This window comes from Pipistrellus hanaki (genome assembly GCF_964339955.1).
Source record: "Pipistrellus hanaki genome assembly, chromosome: 4".
NCBI lineage: Eukaryota > Metazoa > Chordata > Mammalia > Chiroptera > Vespertilionidae > Pipistrellus > Pipistrellus hanaki.
The window spans coordinates 7067207-7086322 of NC_140506.1; the positions used below are offsets into that span (position 1 = coordinate 7067207).

The 19116-nt window shown below is 48.9% G+C and overlaps 1 protein-coding gene across 1 annotated transcript in view; it reads right to left on the bottom strand.

Annotated features, from left to right (window-relative positions):
- Positions 1 to 17452, bottom strand: part of PRKAA1 (protein kinase AMP-activated catalytic subunit alpha 1) — a 31795-nt gene extending 14343 nt beyond the window's left edge. The window contains exons 1-3 of the mRNA XM_084880852.1: positions 17253 to 17452; positions 2642 to 2783; positions 990 to 1083 (exon numbers count right to left, since the gene is read on the bottom strand). Coding sequence (XP_084736978.1) covers positions 990 to 1083; positions 2642 to 2783; positions 17253 to 17379 — 363 coding nt within the window. The 5' untranslated portion in view covers positions 17380 to 17452. The remainder of the gene's footprint in view (positions 1 to 989; positions 1084 to 2641; positions 2784 to 17252) is intronic.
- Positions 17453 to 19116: the final 1664 nt, after the last annotated feature.

Here is a 19116-nt window from a genome sequence, read left to right on the forward strand (position 1 = left end):
CCCGTGAAATAGAAACGATGTCAACTGAGATGTTAATCTGCAACAGATAAACACAGAAGAAAACTCCCATAATGTTAAGCAGACTGACACAAAGAAATGCAAAAGCAAACAAGGTGCCAATCCAACTTCCATATGTCCCGGAAGGAAAGGGGGGTGGGGGAGATACAGTGAAGAGAGAAGTGGAAGGCCTCAAATTTACATGAGCCATGTTAAGAAACGGCAAATGAAAATTAACTTGGTTAATGAGTTGAGTGTGATGAAAATAAACATATGCTATATACTAGCAGAACAAGTGGATGACACAAAGAACTTCAGATTGGGAGGGGGGTGGATTCTCGGTGCTAGCTATGGCTCCTATAGTACAGACTTCACATGCCAATAACCTGGATGTGAGAAAAAGTGTGGGCAGGGGTCAGAGTTCAGTTTTTGTATCTGTAACTTAAGATACTATTCACAATGTCTTCTAAAGTTCCTTCCAACTCTAAATTCTCTAAATCTACCTAAGCCATTCATGCAGCCTGCGCTGACTACTTCAGGCACATCAGATTTTGGAAACAGAAAAGTGAATGCAATTTAAATATGGCTAGGGTTTGCTAGCAAAGCCTAGATCTGTAAGTATTTAATGATATATTTCATAAGGATTAAATAAATACTTTGTGATATATGTTAAAAGTATCCGTATGCCCCCAAAACACTGTCTGAGAATCATGAGTTCTGTGGTCTCATTCCAGGTCTGTCATTAATAAGTCATGTGACCTTGAGCGAATACATAAACTGAGTCTCAGTTTCCACATCTGTGTAAGTAGGCTGAGAAAACCACCCTTAAGGTCCTTACTAGCTCTAAGCACCGCCTGATTCTGGACAAATGATTACGGGAAATAGGTGTTAAACAGGCCTCTTAACAAAATCGCTTCCCACACAGGGTCCTGAAGCTGGTAAGGGGTGAGGAGAGTTACAGACAGGGACAGGATTAAATCGGAACTGCTTACCCTTCCATTTTTACAGATATAATCAAAGAGCTCTCCTCCCGAGACATACTCCATCACCATGAAAATATCAGATGGTGTACTGATGACCTGGTACCTGGTGAGAGAAAACAGTATCTACCAGCATTAAAACATGTATATGCATGCATTCAATCAATACTTAGTAAGCACCTCCAATAGCCCAGGAACTGTGCTGGGAGCTGAGAAAACTGCGGGAAACGAAACTTTCCTGCCCTCCCGGGGTTCCTGTCCTACGAGCCGGGCGACAAACACAACTAAATGAGCATGATCTTAGGTGGGACCGGCCCTGGAGAGAAATGAAGCGAACTGCGGGACCCTCTCTATGGAGGGTCACGGAAGGCCTTGCTGAGAAAACAGTGTTTGAGCAGAGCCTGACGGAAGTGAGGGATGAAGGGTGCCACCGTCCAGGCAGAGGGAGCAGCCAGTGCAAAGGCCCCTGGGGTGGCAGTCTGCTTGGCATGCTCGATGCAGGCGAGAAGGCTGGCAGAGTGAGCTGGGAGAGAGAAACGGGATGGGGTCACGGAGGTGAGCGGAAGCCCGAGGACACAGAGCCTTACAGGCCAGGGTGGAGCTCTGGCTTTTACCCTAAGACGAAGGTTTCAAGCAGAGTGGTCGTGTGATCTGGCCTAGTCACAGGAGACCTGTGCAGCCGCGTGAAGAAGACGGAGCGCAGTAAAGATGGGTGCAGGAGCTGCTGAACCGACCAGGAGCGGGATGAGATGGAGGGGCTCCGCCCAGGCCGATGGCGATGAAGGAGCTGAGAAGGAAGCGATGGGATGGATGGGAGGAAGTGAAGGATGCCTCCAAAGCCCCTGCCGGGAGGACCCGGGCATTCACCGAGATGGTGGCTGTGGGAAGAGCACGTCTGGGAGAGTGACAGCGAGCTCTGTGTCCGCGCGGGGAGTGATGTCACGGCTTCTCGGACCCCCACGTGGCGATGGAGAGCAGTGGGCCTGAGGCTGGGAGAGGCCGCAGAGCGGGAGGTGATGTGGTCAGAGCAGGAGGTGATGAGTATGGACAGTAGGGCGCCTCATCAAATGAGAAGCGGTGAGAGGGAAGCCAATTTGGAGTCAGCTAGTTCAGTACAAAAGTCTACGCAGCTTTAACGTACAGCCTGTAGAATAAAGCTGTAAATAAATGACCTAAAACCCCAATAACTGGCAACTGTAAAACGGCGGTAACGTTACTGCCTTTTCGCAATAGTGGGTTCCTGATACTCCATTATCTGTCCTTGGTTTTATCAGACGTAAGCAGCATGGGGGAAACCCTATTTGTTGCATGTCTCTAATGAGGTGACACATGGAGATGTGGGGGCTAAGAGTCTGGACTAGCAAATTATTTCTCTGCTGGTCCTGCAGCAAATAGGAACATTCTCTCCGAAGGGCACTGATCCAGAAGACAAGAAAGAATGAGAAAGGTGACTGCTAATAAGCACAAGGGCAATACAGGACACAGGCCTAAGTGACCTGGAAGGAGGCTAGATTAATGCCAGTGCATGGACAAGAAGACGCTTCAAACCCCTCAAGAACAGACCAGAGAAACGTCAGCCATCTTCCCCGCTCAGTGTGTTAATTAGGTTAGCAACAATGATGGAGAAGTGACAGGAATAGATCAGGAATATAAGCAGATCTTACAGTTTAATAATATGAGGATGCCGGAAAAGCTTGAGGTTCTGAATTTCTCTGCGGATTTTTCCTACCACATCGAGGCTTCGAATCTTCTGTCGGTTGAGTATCTTCACCGCGACTTTATGCCCAGTCAGTTCGTGCTTGCCAACTGCGGGAGGAACCATGGTACCGGGTTAGCGCCCGCCCTGACCAATGACACTCACACACATCCTAAGAGCACTGATCTTAGCAGACTCAGAAAATACGTGAGCAAGTTTAACTTCCTTCCATTCTGCCCGATTTGCTGTGAATGTCTGTGTGGGTGACTAAGTGGGAGAAAACATATGTGAATGACAACAGCAGTTCCTTCTAAGAAGGAAGGCTGGGAGGCGAGGGAAAGAGAAAGAAAAGAGACTTCCTTTCTGCACTTTTACATTCTCTTCATTTGTCTTTCACTTCATTAAACTATCAGACATTCAAATTGAACGTTTTTCTTTGGGTGTACCGTTCTGCAGGTTTTACCATGGGTAGAAACTGGTGTAGCCGCCATCACAATCAGACACAGAACAGTTCACCATCCCAAAAAATTCCCCATGCTACAAACAAACTCCCCCTGTCTGTAACCCCCGGGGTCATTCAAAGTTTGGTTCCTGAGCATGCCGTATCTATTTCTAAAAATAAGGAAAAAGTTAAGTGATTATTTTGTAATTTTGAATGCAATGCCCTGATATTCAATGGTGACAGAACTTAGACATTTTTGCAGAGGCAAAATCACCAAAAAGTCCACCCTTTCTCAAGAATCTAATGGAGAATATATTGTCCATCAAAATCAGCAGGGAAACCAACAAGATGGTATCCAATGTAGGAGAAATCTAAGGGTAACCCCGATAGAGTAATGACGCAGCCCTGGGTATCAGATCTGAAAGGCCCAGAGGAAACAAATCCAGACGGAGATGCTGCAGGGACCCAAGATGGTTATTTCTGTGGGGAGGAAAGAGAGGAAATTGTCTTCCAGGTTTAAAAGTATAGAATGTTGTCCTGACGGATTTTACAGACATTTGAAGATGTGGGGGATTTAAACTTAGGTCCAAAGAGAACAAAGCAAATGGGGGGGAAATGAGTTAAAAACTCAAGGGAAATCAAAAGTAAGACAATACGGTCATAGTACTGACTTACTAAAAAGTTTTTATGTAGTCACAATTAGGGAAACACCAAATACGGATTTTTAAAGATTATATAATTTTATTAGGAGAATGAAGGTATAGAGGAAAAGGTCCAAGAGAACTCACACCCTCATCTACCATAATAGTCAACCAAAACAGCCTGTCCATAGAAAGTAAGAGAGTACTTATATGCATGCATAAATCCACTGGATATATGCATGCATATAAGTATTTTTTTTTTTAAATGGAGATTTGAAAAACAAAAAAAAATTAAGTACAAAAAGAAACAGATAAGAGTCCGAAGTGGAGATAGGGAATTCTATTTTATAAATACACTTCCAACCACTATTGGACCTTTTAAAATATACATGTATTACTTTACAAAAAAAAAAAAAAGGTTGAGTGAGGAATTTAGGGTTTTAGCTTTACAGGAGAAAAGGCTCTCCTCTCAAACAGAAGACTTAGACACCATCAGAGAGCTGTCCCTGAGGATCATGATCATCATCAGCTGAAAATCAAGGCTCGTGGTAACAGGAAATCCCTTTAAGTCATTTGTATTTGCTATGGTCTGGCTTATGTCTCCTCTGATTTTATATATGGAAGCCCTAACCCCCAGAAAGACAGTACTTGGAGACAGGGCCTCAGAGAGGTGGTGGCGTTGAAAGAGTCAATCCAGGTTGGCCCTCATCCCACCTGACCGGGCCCCTGTGAGCAGGGACTTGGACACAGACCCCAGGGCACACACAGGAAGCCCTGTGAGCACGGGGGAGAAGGCAGCCCTCTGGGGGAGAGGCCTCAGGAGACACCAAACCTGCGGAAACCGTGCCCTCCGGCGTCAGCCTCTGGACAGCAAGAAAACCCATTTCTTTTATTAAAGCCATAGCAGGCCACTGTATCTCCTTATGACAGCCCTAGAAGATTAATACCATGGGATCTGGGATAAAGCTGAGCCTCACTGTCGTTTAAAAAACCCCAAGGGCCCACCTAGGAACCAGGAGGCCATGGTTCAATTCCCAGTCAGGGCACAGGCCGGGCTTTAGGCTCCATCCCCAGTAGGGGGCGTGCAGGAGGCAGCCGACCAATGACTTTCATCATTGATGTTCTCTCTCTCTCCCTTCCCCTCTGAAATCAACTGTATACACTTGTATAGAAGGTAGAGGGAGCCTGCTGGTGGGCTCAGCTGGTTGGAACGTCCTCTCGTCCTACACACCCAAAGGTTTCGGGTTTGATCCCTGATGGGCTCTTATGAGAAGGCAATCGTCAATGTTTCTCTCTCACATCAATGTCTCTCTCCCTCTCTCTCTCTCTCTCTCTCTCTCTCTCTCTCTCTCTCTCTCTCTCTCTCAAATCAATGACATATATCCTCGGGTGAGGATTAAAAAACAAACAAGCCCACGAGGGCGAACCTCACAGACCACGGCCTCCTTCCCCACCAGGCTAACCCGGACAGTGAGTTCGGGGCTCCCCGCCCCCACAGGCCAGCAATGGGGAGGCCAGAACAAGGGACGGGCAGTCCTCCGTGCTCTGAAATGTTAAAGCGTTTGTTTAAACATCTTAATTAGTAATATGAAAGCCACGGTCAGGTGATACAGATATTTCACAGGGAGGAAAACGCCCACCCGAGTTCACTTCCCTGTGCCCTGCCCTGGAACCTTCACAAACCCCACAGTGAGTTCCTCCCGCAATGAGCCGCTGTGGACAGCACAGCCACTGTCACCAGAGGATGAGCACAGGACCAGGAGGCAAAGTGCCATTTTAGAATGACCACAATGCAAAGGAATCTCTAAATTTAACCGCCTTTATATAGCCCAGCTAATCCCCAACCACCCTGGCTGAGGAGTGACAGCAGCTCCGGGAAGAGGGCCCTGGACATGCTTCCACGAAACCTCAGGAAAGCAGGCCTGAGAGGAGGGAGGGAGAAGCCGACAGGCACGGCTGACATGAGCTCTGGCTCTCAGCAGGTTTTCTTTCTAGACCTCGTTCACCAGTACCTGAGTCTCATGTCTCAGCAAAAACTTCCCAAACCCCGCACCCTGGCTGCCCAGGAAGCTGGCCCAGTGACCGCAGCTGACACAGACCGGACACAGCACAGCACTGGGAATACCGGTGGCGGAGAGCTGGAAAGGATGTTAAACAGAATCCGCCCAATCTGACCTCATCACAAGTCAACCAGTCTCTTCTCCCATCACCCCTGCTCAATGTAGTTTCAACCCCGAGTCATTTTAAGAAAACAACTGGGTTTATCCAAAAGCCCACACTTAGTTTGCTGTCACTAAACAAGGCGCTGCAAGAGGAGATCCGAAGCATTCTCAAACTCATTCCGTTATCGGCACGCACTAAGCGCCCACCCATGCCAGCCGATGCCGCCGGGCAAAGTCCTGACCCACAGCGACCTGGCTCCTGGGACCGCCCTGGCCTGGGGAGACAGCCAGAGTAACGACAGGGTAAATAGATAAATAAAATAAGGCAATTACAGCACAAACAATAAAAGGGGGCGGTGCACATGAAGATCACCCAAGAAATTGACAAATATTAACCATTTCAGAGTGATCGTTAAGAGAATGCAGAAGTTACGAAATAAGAGCAGAGCAAGACCACTCTTGCAACAGAAATAACCATTGTGAAAGCATGTACGTTGTAGCAGAAATGTGACGGCAACATTTATGTAGCACACGCCAGGAAATAAGAAAGAAATTAGCAATAATGAGAGGGACGGGGACTAGGGAACCAAGTAAAATTCAACTCATGAGTGATTGGGGAGTAGCGTATCATTGCACCTGTTAATTTCATTGGAAGCAAATCTAGGTTAAAAGCGTTTTAAAATTAAGAGGGTTGCAGAAACCTCAATGGATAGAGCGTCGGCTTGGGGACTGAAAGGTCCCGGGTTTGATTCCGGTCAAGGGCATGTACCTTGGTTGCGGGAATATCCCCAGTAGGGGGTGTGCAAGAGGCAGCTGATTGATGACTCTCTCTCATCGATGTTTCTAACTCTCTATCTCTCTCCCTTCTTCTCTGTACAAAATCAATAAAATATATTTAAAAAAATAAAATAAAATAAAATAAAAATAAAATTAAGAGGGTTTGCTGCATTCACTACACCACATGTGTCAAACACAAGGCCCGCGGGCCAAATCCAGCCCGCCAGGCCTTGCAATGTGGCCCGCACCGCGCTGTCATCACTGCACTCTGCTGTCAGTTTATGACATTGTCAGTTTATGACTGTTCAGTAAACCATTCGGCCCGCGATTTAGGATGGATTTTAGATTTTGGCCCCTTCTCTGATTGAGTTCGACACCCCTACACTACACCAAGGCCCCGGCAGGGCCCGCTCCCTGAGAACGACAGGAAGCCTGGCCGGGCACAGAAGAGCCCAGAGGCAAACAACCAGGTTCCTCTGGCTGCAGCTCAAATCCGGTTCTTTACATGAACGCTAATTTTTAAATATAAATCCAGTTAATATGTAAAGCAATTTCGGCATACAATTTACTAGCTCATATTCACGACATCCCCACTCTGTGCCCGGACAGACTGACTCACCAAAAAGCTGGAAGGAAATGACACAGCTAGTGGCTTGCAAAGTCAAAACATGACCCCAGGTGTGTCTCAAAATGCTGTGCTTTTTCCAAAAATGATACGTGAAAAGTGATAGATTTAAAAAATAATAATCCTCAAATGGACATTACTTGGCATAATAATACAAATATAAATATCCTTTTTATAAAACACAAATAGAAGAAATTAAGATATCAGAGGGATCCTTATAGTCTTAGAGTTTTAAAAAGAATAGACTGAGTAATAATTATCCTAAACATCCATTTGTTCATTTAAGAAACAGTTCATGAATGCCCGCAACTACTACATGCCAGGCACTGCTACTGTGACCGTCTCCCGGATGAGAAAGTGAACCCAATCTACCAAAAGCCTGCCCTATGTCAATGTCACTGTTTGAAGACAAGAAGCCAAGAAGATACTTCATTTGTTCTGTCACACCAATTTAAAAGTCATTTAAAAAATTAGGGCATTATTAGGGACAAATGAAGAGCATAAAACTATAGGCACAAAGTGTAAGTACAATGGCAGGTGTAGGGGGTTACATAGTATTCCTCCTCCCCAAATTCAAGTCCACGGGGAACCTCAGAAAGTAATCTTCCTGGGAAACAGAGTCTTTGCAGATGTAATTAGTGCACCCTAGATCTAGTGTCCGGTGTCCTTATAAGAGAAGGAGGGACCTAGAAAGAAACCACACGCCGACACACACATACAGGCGGCGGCCACGTGAGGACCAAGGCAGCGACTGTGGTCTTGCTGCTGAGGAAGGCCAGCAGCCACCAGAGCTGGAGGAGGCAAGGGACAGGACCCCCTGACACCCCGCACCTACCCAACCCCCGCTTTGAAAAGGGTTGTGGCCGACCTCCTGGCCTCCGGAACCTGAGGAATACCTTATACCTTTGTTGTCTTAAGCTGCCGGGTTTGTGGCACTTTGTCACTACAGCCCTAAGAAACTGGTACAGTAAGTTTATCAGTTTATCAGTCAATTTTCTAAAATGATATTCACCAATAACATGAACAAGCTAGCAGAAGTCATCTCTTTGAAAACAGGCTTTCTGAACCACTCCACATGCTTATGTTCTCTTAAATGGAGCACGTGTACATGCCTAGGAACCAGGCAGACAGCTGGCGTGTGAGCACATCAGCCTCTCCCTGTGCCCTCACAGGGACATGCGCAGGAGTAACTTGGCCAGAGAGGACTTTTCCCCCCATCACCTTTTATCCCCTCTTTGCCCTGTACCACCTCGCCCCACCTTCTCCCCCCGCACTCACCACCCTGTTGTCCATGTCCATAAGCTCTCTCTCTTTTTGTCTCAGTCCCTCCATCGCCCTCAACACCCCCCAACCAGAGCTGTCTGCCTGCTCTCTATCGACGAGTCTGTCTCTATTTGGCTTGGTGGTTCAGTTTGTTCGTTAGATTCCACATCTGAGTGAGGTCATATGGTGTTGTCTTCCTCTGACTGGCTTGTTTCACTTAGCACAATGTGCTCCAGTCCCTCCGTGCTGTCTAAAGCACAGGCCTTCTTACTCCTAGACTGTATGTCCCAGCTCCTGAGGCTCTCTGCTTTTTAAAGTCCTGTCTCATCCTTCACAGACTATCAAGAGCCTGCTCTCACAGCCCCCTTCCGATGCTCTAACTAAGGGATTCTAATTTCCTATGGGCTAGAAAAATGATAAAACTAAAATCAGCATAATAGATGTTATAAAGTACTATGTTCTGCAACACACTAGGACTGGAGACTCTCCACAGAAAAAGATTTCATATCTAGGAAGTCTATTCTCCCTTTTCAAAACTCATTCCGGGTAGCTCAGGCGGTTAGAGCAGCATCTCAATATCCCAAGGTTGCAGGTTCAGTCTCTGGTCAGGGCACAGGCAAGAAGCAACCAATGAATGCACAAATACGTGGAACAACAAATCGATGTTTCTCTTTCCCTCCCGCCCTCTCTCTCTCTAAAATCAATCAATAAATCTATTTTTTTTAAATCAGATGTTCTCACATGATTTAAAAAAAAGAAAAAAAGAAAGAAACTCACTATGCATATTAAAATGCAAAGGCTCTGAAAAGCCCTATAGTAAAGAAAGCTGTTAAAAGTGTTTAACCTGCCAAAGCCGGTTTGGCTCAGTGGTAGAGCATCAGTCTGCGGACAGAAAGGTCCCAGGTTCGATTCCGGTCAAGGGCATGTACCTTGGTTGTGGGCACATCCCCAGTAGGGGGTGTGCAAGAGGCAGCTGGTCGATGTTTCTCTCCCATCGATGTTTCTGGCTCTCTATCTCTCTCCCTTCCTCCTCTCTGTGAAATATCAATAAAATATATATATATTTTTTAAAAAGTGTTTAACCTGACATTTCCCAGTCTTAACTGGACATAGGTTTTTCCTTCCGAGGTTTTCAAATAATGCCCCAAGACTCTAAAATATCTCCTCTACCAGAGAAGGCAGTGTCCCCTCTAACCATTCTTTTCCTCCCAGCAAATCTTGGCAATTTAAGGCCATCAGATGATTATCTGTGTGTTTTCCATTTGCCTTGAACCCAATTACCAAAATACTTTAATATTAGAATGTCAGTAGCATAATACTTCTAAAACTATAGTGTCCTATGGCTTAGGAAACATACATTGTCACATTTAGCCTCACAAGAGACCTAATTTTCCTCAAAAGTAGTCTCAAGATTCTCCACTGACTCAGCTCAGTTGCTTAAGTGCTGCTCCATAATCGATTAATGTCATAAAGGGGCCTTGTCAGGTAGCAGTACTAAGAGATGTCCCCCTTTTCCGAAGCTCAAAATTCTCCTCTTCAGACTCTCGCCGTTTTGCAGTAGTGCTAAGGTGCTGCTTTTGAACAAAATGGAAGGCTTGCACACCACTCGCAGCAAAGGTTACCAGAATCCGCGTCCTCCGCACAGAACAGATTAGTCAACTAAATGTGAGCTAACAGCCTGTTCTCCCGCTCTAACGGGACTCTCACTGTGGGCCATTGCAACAAATGCTCTTCTACTCAGGTACGTAATCCCGAAGCGAAACAGGATCATACTTTGAAAGAGAGGATTTTAAATAGCAAAGAGATACCACCCACAAAGTTAGAAATATCTACTGAAGATATTCTAATCACCTAATGATTTCATCCCCACTCTAAAATTAAAAGAATAAAAATCTCACTTCTAAGATAATTTAAAAAAAATAAAAATCCTGTAGAGGGGTTTATCTTTAAAAGCTATCAATATATAGGTGGAAATTTGAGAAAGCTACCTTTATTTTTTTAATGCTCACCTAAGGATATGTTCATTGACTTGAGAGAGAGAGAGAGAGAGAGAGAGAGAGAGAGAGAGAGAAACACCGACGTGAGAAACATTGATTAGTTGCCTCCCATATGTGCCCCAATCTTGAACCTGAAACTTTCTTGGTGTATGGATGACATTCTAACCAACTGAGCCACCCAGCCAGAGTAAGAAAGCTACCTTTTAATAAAACACTTCAAACATCCCAAAAGGCATACCAAACATCCAGTCTCACCCACCACCAGCTTAAGCAGTAAAACAGTACAAGTGAAGTCCAGCATGACTCATCACAGATCTTTCTCCTTCCTCTCTCCCCAGAGATAACCACTATTTTGAATGTGGTGTTTGTTGTCCCCACAAGTATGAATCCATAGACAATATAGAAACATTGTCTTTCTATGTTTACCTTGCAAATTTAATGTTGTATAATCTTTTGAACACACAATACCTACAGCACACAATTCAAAAGTACGAAAGGATACACAGTGAAATGTTCCCTACTACTTAGTTCCCCTCCTCTGAACAACTAATGTAACAATTTCATGTGCATCTTTAAAGAGATACTTTGCACATAAGCAAATACTTGCCCTGCTTTTTATATACATATTAGAGGCCCGGTGCAGGAAATTCCTGCACGGAGGAGGGGTTTCCCTCAGCTCAGCCTGCACTCACTCCAATTGGGGACCCTTTGGGACAGGGATCAGGCCTAAAGCGACAGTCGGACATCCCTCTCGAAATCTGGGACCACTGGCTCCTAACTGCTCACCTGCCTGCCAGCCTGATCACCCCCAACTGCCCTCCCCTGCCAGCCTGATCGCCCCTAACTGCCCTGCCCTGCTGGCCTGATCTGCCCCCAACTACCCTCCTCTACTGGCCAATTTGGTTCTGATTGGTCAGTTTCTATGCCAGTCAGTCAGCATCAGAAGCTCTGCCTCATAGGCAGCCATTGGCTCCCCACAGCACCAGATTTGGTTCTGACTGGTCAGTTCCTATGCCAATCAATGTCAGAAGCCCTGCCTTGTAGGCAGCCATTGGCTCCCCATAGCACCCACATTTGGATCTGATTGGTCAATGTCTATGTCTGTCAACATCAGAAGCTCCACCTCCTAGGCAGCAATTGGTTCTTCATAGCACCTACATTTGGTTCTGATTGGTCAGGTCCTATGCCAGTCAGCATCAAAAGCTCCACCTCCTATGCTGAAACTGGTTTGGTTCAGTGGATAGAGCATCCGTCTGTAGACTGAAAGGACCCAAGTTCGATTCTGGTCAAGGGCATGTACACTGGTTGCAGGCACATCCCCAGAGTGGGGTGTGCAGGAGGCAGCTAGTCGATGTTTCTCTCTCATTGATGTTTCTAGCTCTGTATCTCTCCCCTTTCCTCTCTGTAATTTTTTTTTTTTTAAAGCTCCATCTCCTAGACAGCCATTGGTTCTTACAGCACCCACATTTGGTTCTGATTAGTCAGCTTTTTTGACAGTCAGCATCAATAGCTCCACCTCCTAGACAGCCATTGGTTCTTCACAGCACCCACATTTGGTTCTGATTGGTTGGTTCCTATGCCAGTCAGCATCTCCAGACCTATCTCTGGGCCTGATCAGAGAGGCGGGGCTTAACAGCAGTCCCTGTGAAGGTCGGGAGAAAGGAAAGCCTGGCCACTGTCTAAGCTCAGAAAGAAAGGAGAGAAAGAGAGAGGCAAGTACTGATCAACAGCTGCCACTGAGGCTGCGGATCAGACCCTGCCTCTCTCTCTGGGTCTCAGCCCCCTGGGCAGTCAGCACTGGGTCACCAGGCTGTATCTGGGTAGTCAGTGCTGGGTCGCCCCAGCAACCCAGCGCTGACTGAAGGACTTGCAGGCTGGTCAGCCTCCGGTCGTGATCAGTTGTTACAACCCTGGCCTTTTATATATTAGACTAGAGGCCCAGTGCACAAATTCATGCATGGGTGGGGTCTGGCTGGTCAGCCCCGATGGGGCCAGGGAGGCCAATCAGGGGCAGGGCCAGCTGGGGGAAGGGCCGTGGGAGGTAGGCCAGCCAGCCCCGGCTCTGATCAGGGCAGTTGGCTGGCCACAGTGAGCATCATAGGGACATAGCGAGTGATCGTTCTGGTCATTCTAGTGTTCCGGTCACTGGCTTTATATATATATAGATAGATAGATAGATAGATAGATAGATAGATGGTAGGTATATTATAAACATTGTTCTACTATCCCCTTATTTCTCCTCTTAAAACTACACCTTGAAAATTGTTCCCTAAATTGCATATAGTCTCTTGCTTTTTTTTTTTTTTCTTCCTTCCATGTTTGCAAGGCATATCACCGTGTGGATAAACCATATCTTGTCCTATTAGAACTTACTTCCAATATTTTACATTTACAAACAATATGGCAATAAATAACTCATTATTTCACATACGAGTGCAACTATACGATAAATTTCTATAAGTTAATTTTAAATTTTATATAAATAACATGAGTGTACATATCCTTCTACTTCTGCTTCAGTGACCTATCCTATATAATAAAGAGCTAATATGCAAATGGTTGTCACGCCCTCGCACTCTTGCACTGGGGCAGGGGGACCTGAGGCCATGCCCCTTGCCCTGGAGCCAGGGGGACCTGAGGCCACACACCCAGCCCCGGGGCCAAGGGACCTGAGGTTGCGTCCACCCACCCAATGGGACTTGATGGGGTACCTGAGGCTGTGTGCCCCCACCCAGCGCTAGACCAGGGGACCTAAGGCTGTGCCCCTTGCCCTGAAGGGCTTGATGGGGTTGGGACCAGCAGAGTCTGGATTGTGCGTGATTTTGAGGCACACATGCGGGGACTTGACTCTGGGTCCCATGGTGCACCCCAGACTCTGATAGGAGGGAGATTTTCATATACATTTTACTAATTTTCTTTCATCCCTGACACTTCTATTATAGAGAACAGACAAATAGCAATATTAAAATATTTCCTCTAATTAATTCCCTTTTAATGTGCATGAATTTCGTGTACTAGGCCACTGTTATATATCTGTGATTCATCCATGCTTATATATATATATAGCTCTAGTTCATAGGTAAGATTTTTTACTTAAAGAAATGTTTAAATAACTTCTACTATGATTCATCCACAAAGAGAACAGTCACCTATTAACCTGAAATTGTAGTTTTATGTAGAAATACTTGCCAACTTAATAGATTCTATGTATAAACAACTCGTTTGCCAAAGACACACCCAGACCACTAAACAGGAAGCCTTCTCTTGGAAAACTAACAAAAGCTGCCAGTTTAATTACTGCAATAGTCACATGACTCTTTGTTCATTCATGCTGTCATAATTATTCTACCTGGGAGGGAAGGGGAGTGGACCAACAAGGGAGAGGAGACTAATATCTTGGACTAATACCTTCACAACCAGGAAATAAAGAAAAACCTTGGAAGTAATACAAGTTAATTCAAGCATATTTCCAAATTAACCCTGTTGTCTGTTTAAATTTTCCCCTCAAAATGTTACCATTAACTTTTTTCCTTGTATTAGGAAACAAAATAATCACTATAAATTTACAGTCCCCTCCTTCCCAAAAATTAAATTCCATCTAAGCATGGAATATGATATTGGGTTAAATTTACCAATGTATTAACTAACTTTCAAAGCTCTATCTACTCCAAATTGTCTCCATTAGATAATAGGTTTCCCAAAAAAAAGTATATACTTTGAATGATTGTAAGTCAGAGTTTATTAACATACTGTTCATTTTCAAAATTTAAAAGAATCTACACAAATGTGTATACATTTTTGGGGCACCTTACATATGGCTAATATTATTCCTAAGAATTCTTGCCAAATTAAAGCTAGTGTAAGTTACCAGTGTCACCTCTATAGTAGCTACTTTGGCCTGCCCACTGAGCAGCTATATCCCACTTTCTCCCAATACCCACTTCTGTGTAGCTATCTCCCTGTTCCCTCGCACTATCCAAGTACTTCCTAAGATTCCCCTACACACACTCACACACACACACACACACACACACACATACACACACACATCCAAGAGTGGCCATATCCCTCCGAAGGTAATTCCATCTCCCTGGCTAGTGCCTACTTAGGAACACAGCGGAAGCCAGTTGGCACCAGGCATTCCTGGCCTGAGGGACTGGACGAGCCAACGGGATTTGTTACAGGTACGCTAGCACTTCCTCTGGAGAGAGCACTACAGGAAGAGATGTTCTTGGCTCGGTTGAGTTGGATTTTCCATTACTTGGGGTAAAAAGCATCCCAACTGTTTAACAACTTAAAAATGTACCGGCTGGGCCGAAACCGGTTTGGCTCAGTGGTAGAGCGTCGGTCTGCAGTCTGAAGGGTCCCAGGTTCGATTCCGGTCAGGGGCATGTACATTGGTTGTGGGCACAGCCCCGGTAGGGGGTGTGCAAGAGGCAGCTGGTCGATGTTATTCTCTCATTGACATTTCTAGTTCTCTATCTATCTCCCTTCCTCTCTGTAAAAAATCAATAAAATATATTAAAAAAAAAAAAAATGTACCGGCTGAGCCCTGGCCAGGTGGCTCAGTTGGCTGGAACGCTGTCATGGGCTCGATACCAGGTCAGGGTACGTTCCTAGGTTGTGGGTTCGGTCCCCATCGGGGCCCCTACGGAAGGCAACGGATGAATGTTTCTCACTTCAGTGTTTGCTTTTCTTTCTCTCACTTTCACACTCTCACTCTCTCCCATCCTCTCCCTAGAAAATCAGTAAACAAGTCCTCTGATGATGATGTTTTAAAAAATGCACTGGTTGACGATTCTCACCAACATCCACTTAATGCATTTATGAGCAAACTGAACCATAGCTATGAAACCTATGTTCCCCTGGCTAATAGAGGCCTTTCCATATTTGGTGACGTTGTTGACTTTTGGGATGCTGTTGGCTTTGACAGTGTGAGGCACATGTGGAGGAGTAAAAGTTAAGGAACAGCAGTCACTGTTGCTCATGGCACACAATCACATCACAGAGCAAATCCAGGACACAAAAAATGTCCTCTTGCTTTCCTATCTGCCATGCCAAAGCCTCCTAGCAAATTGAGAGACAGAGAGGGAAAGAGGGAAAGAGGGAAAGAGGGAAAGAGGGAGAGGGAGAGGGAGAGAGAGAAGGAGAAAGAGAGGGAGAAAGGGAGAGAAGACAGACAGACAGACACACCTGACTGCTCATGTCTACATTACTCCTAATGATAAGCATCCTAACCCAAGCAGAACGGTGGGGGAGGTGAGGACATCGCTATTGTCATCACTGCTTGGGGGTCATCAATGAGCATTCCTGAGCAACACTTGTAAAGGAAAGGCGGCTTGCAATTGCCAGCACGTACAGAGACCGCACAGCCAAAATAAACAGATAACTCCAAGGGCACAGAGCGGCCTCACTGACCTAGCACAGACCCACCCTATGGGGTGTTATCGCCCTAGCCTGGCATTTGCCTCTTCCTTTCTTACATTGCTGGCCTTGCTGATTCTCCTAAGACGGTTTGGGCAGCGGGTTCCCTGCGGGCTACACAGCACCGTTCCAGTCCTATGACTCAGAAAGGGCAAGAGAAGGGAGGGTCCTCCGCTTCCATCCCTAGGCAAAATCAGAAAATGTGCATTTAGCTCCGGGAGCGCAGACTCAGGTTAGTTCATCCACTGTACAGACTTTTCAAAAACATTTCTTTCTTTATGTGCACGTCATACACTATTATTTGTCCAAAGTCCATTAATGAATTCGTATCCGTTCCCTACTATTTTCCTCTGGAATCCCTCATTAACACAGTCAAATGTCTTAATGAAAAAGAAAGAAATTAGGCCTCACAAAGTTTGCAATTAAACTTCGTGTGCCAGAACGGGTGGGCTGGAGAGCAGGCTTCTATTCCCAGGCCGCTGTATTGAAACACTTGGGCAAGAGAGTCCACATTTTCATTGGAAAGCATGTTGTCTGATGATGCACACTAAACTGTGTATTAACATGTCAGTATCCCCGTGGGAGTAACTGGAAGGAGGTGCAGGCATGGGCCGGTCAGTTCTATCTGGCCGCCACCCCCGCCCTGCCGCCCGGCTTTGGCTCGGAGACTGCAGCCCGGTCCTGGCAGCCCTGGGGGCACGGAGTCCGCATCCGAACGGAGACCGCGGCGCATGGCAACGGCAGGGCCAGGTCACCATCCTCCAGCGCCGCCGAGAACCGGGGCATCCTCTCCGACCAGGTGGCCTTTCTGACTGTGTGTTTCAATTCCGTGATCCACACACACACACACACACACACACACACACACACACACACACACGCCCCGCCCCGGGGAGCGGCCGGCCAGAGCAGGTGGGACGCCGGCCTGGGAGGGGACGGAGCTGCGGACAATGCCCGGTGCCCGCGGCGCGATGGGCTGGCCCGGAGCCCGGCGATGGGCGCCTCCCGGGCCCCGCGCCCCCCGCGCCCGCCCCCCGCGCGCCCGGCCGCGCCGCCGTCGCCATGGCGACCGCCCCCGCCCCGCCCGCCCCGCCGCCGCCGCAGCCCCGCCGCCGGCCCCGCCGCCCGGACCCGGACCCGGACCCGGACGGAGCGCGGAGCCCGCGGGCGGGGACGGCGGCGGCGGGGATGCAGGGGGCCCGGAGCCCCGCGGCCCGGCCCGCCCGGCGCCGCCCGCCCCGGCCTCACCTTTCACTTTGCCGAAGGTGCCCACGCCCAGCGTGTCCCCCAGGATGTAGTGGCCGATCTTCACCCTCCCGTCGTGCTTCTGCTTCTCGGCCGTCGCCATCTTCCTCCAGGAACTGAGCCTGCGCATGGCGCCGGAGGGGGCGGAGGGGGCGGGCGGCCGGCGGCCGGGGAGGTGGGACGCGGGAGGGAGCCCGCCGCCGCCGCCGCCCAGCGCCGCGCACCCGCCGAGGCCCCGCCGCCGCCGGCGCAGGCGCTCCCCCTGGCGGCCGCCCCGCGCCCCGCCCGCCCGCCCACCTGCGCGCGGAGGGCGCCGGCCGCCGGGCAGCGCCGCCTGTCCCGGGCGGCACCCTCCCGCCGAGCCTCCCGCTCCCCTCCCGCAGCGGCCTCTCCCCGGCCGCCCCTTCCCGCCGATCCCCCTCCCGCCGAGCCTCCCGATCCCCTCCCGCAGCGGCCTCTCCCGGGCGCCCCCTCCCGCCGAGCCCCCTCCCGCAGCGGCCTCTCCCGGGCGCCCCCTCTCCCCAGCCGCCCCCTCCCGCCGATCCCCTCCCGCAGCGGCCTCTCCCCAGCCGCCCCCTCCCGCCGATCCCCTCCCGCAGCGGCCTCTCCCCAGCCGCCCCTTCCCGCCGATCCCCCTCCCGCAGCGGCCTCTCCCCAGCCGCCCCTTCCCGCCGATCCCCCTCCCGCCGAGCCTCCCGATCCCCCTCCCGCAGCGGCGCCCCCAACGGCGGCGGCGGGGCCCGCGAACCGGGGCGAGCGCCCGGAGCGCACCCCGCGGCGGCTCGGAGCGCGGTCTGAGCCGAAACGCGCTTGGGTCGCCGGCCGGCCGCTGTCTGCTAACCTTGCCGTCCCCTGCGCGGGTGGAACCCCGAACCCCCCGGGACTGGTCCCTTGCTGCTCGGATGGAGTTGCTCAACCCCCACCCCCGCCGCCCGGTTGGACTCGGAGCCAATGCGTTGCGTTTGGGCACCGCGATGGCCCGAGCGGCGTGCGGGTCGGCCTCCCCTGCCTGGCCCCTCTCCGGGGATCCCCTCCTGGGGGCCAGCTCCGCGGGGAGGGCGGCCTGGGGAGGTGGGGGCCCTGTGTGTGCCAGGCCCGGTGTGACCCAGGCACCCCGAGGCACAGGCATGGATGTTTTAGATCATCCGTAAAATGCAGACTGGCACCGACCTGGAAACAAGGTTGCGTGCATCAGATCAGTGGACAGTTTGTTTTCAGTTAGTAGCAATGACCAGCATTTAAAATATGCTGTCTTAGAACATTGTCTCACCATCTTTAACTAAACAATGGTTCGCACATTTTAGTGTGAAACAGCTGTGGCCTTAGGACTTCATGGCTGCCTGGTCCAGGGGGCTTCCATGCCCTGCGCTCCTGCCAGCGCCCTGCAGGGACAGGGGAGACATGGCCTGGGCCTTGCGGCAGCCTGGGGGCTTGCTTCTTAATGTCCAGCCACTTTCTGTGTCGCCTTCCGCAGAGGGATGTTCCTGAGAATTGAGGAGCATGCGCTTTTTCTAACCCAAGCGTCTTTATTACATCTTTTCCCCAACTTGAATGTCTTTTTGTGCTTTTTGTTCTGGTCACACTGTGCAGGTTATGAGGGCCCCGCCATGTTTTCATGATGTGCAGGTGAAGGATGAGACACTTTTTCTGGAATTCTTGGCTTGGTAACTGTATGACAGATCAGAAGAGATATTCCACTTTTTGATCACAGTAGGTAGTCTGCCTGGGGGCCTCTGAAATACTGAGTGCAAAATCCTGGTGCCTGTCCTCTTCGGAGGTGCCAACAGGAAGCGGAACAGAGGGACGGACAAATGTTTATTGTACTTGGAGAGAGTGAGATGTAGACTGTTTCTTATACAAATGGGAT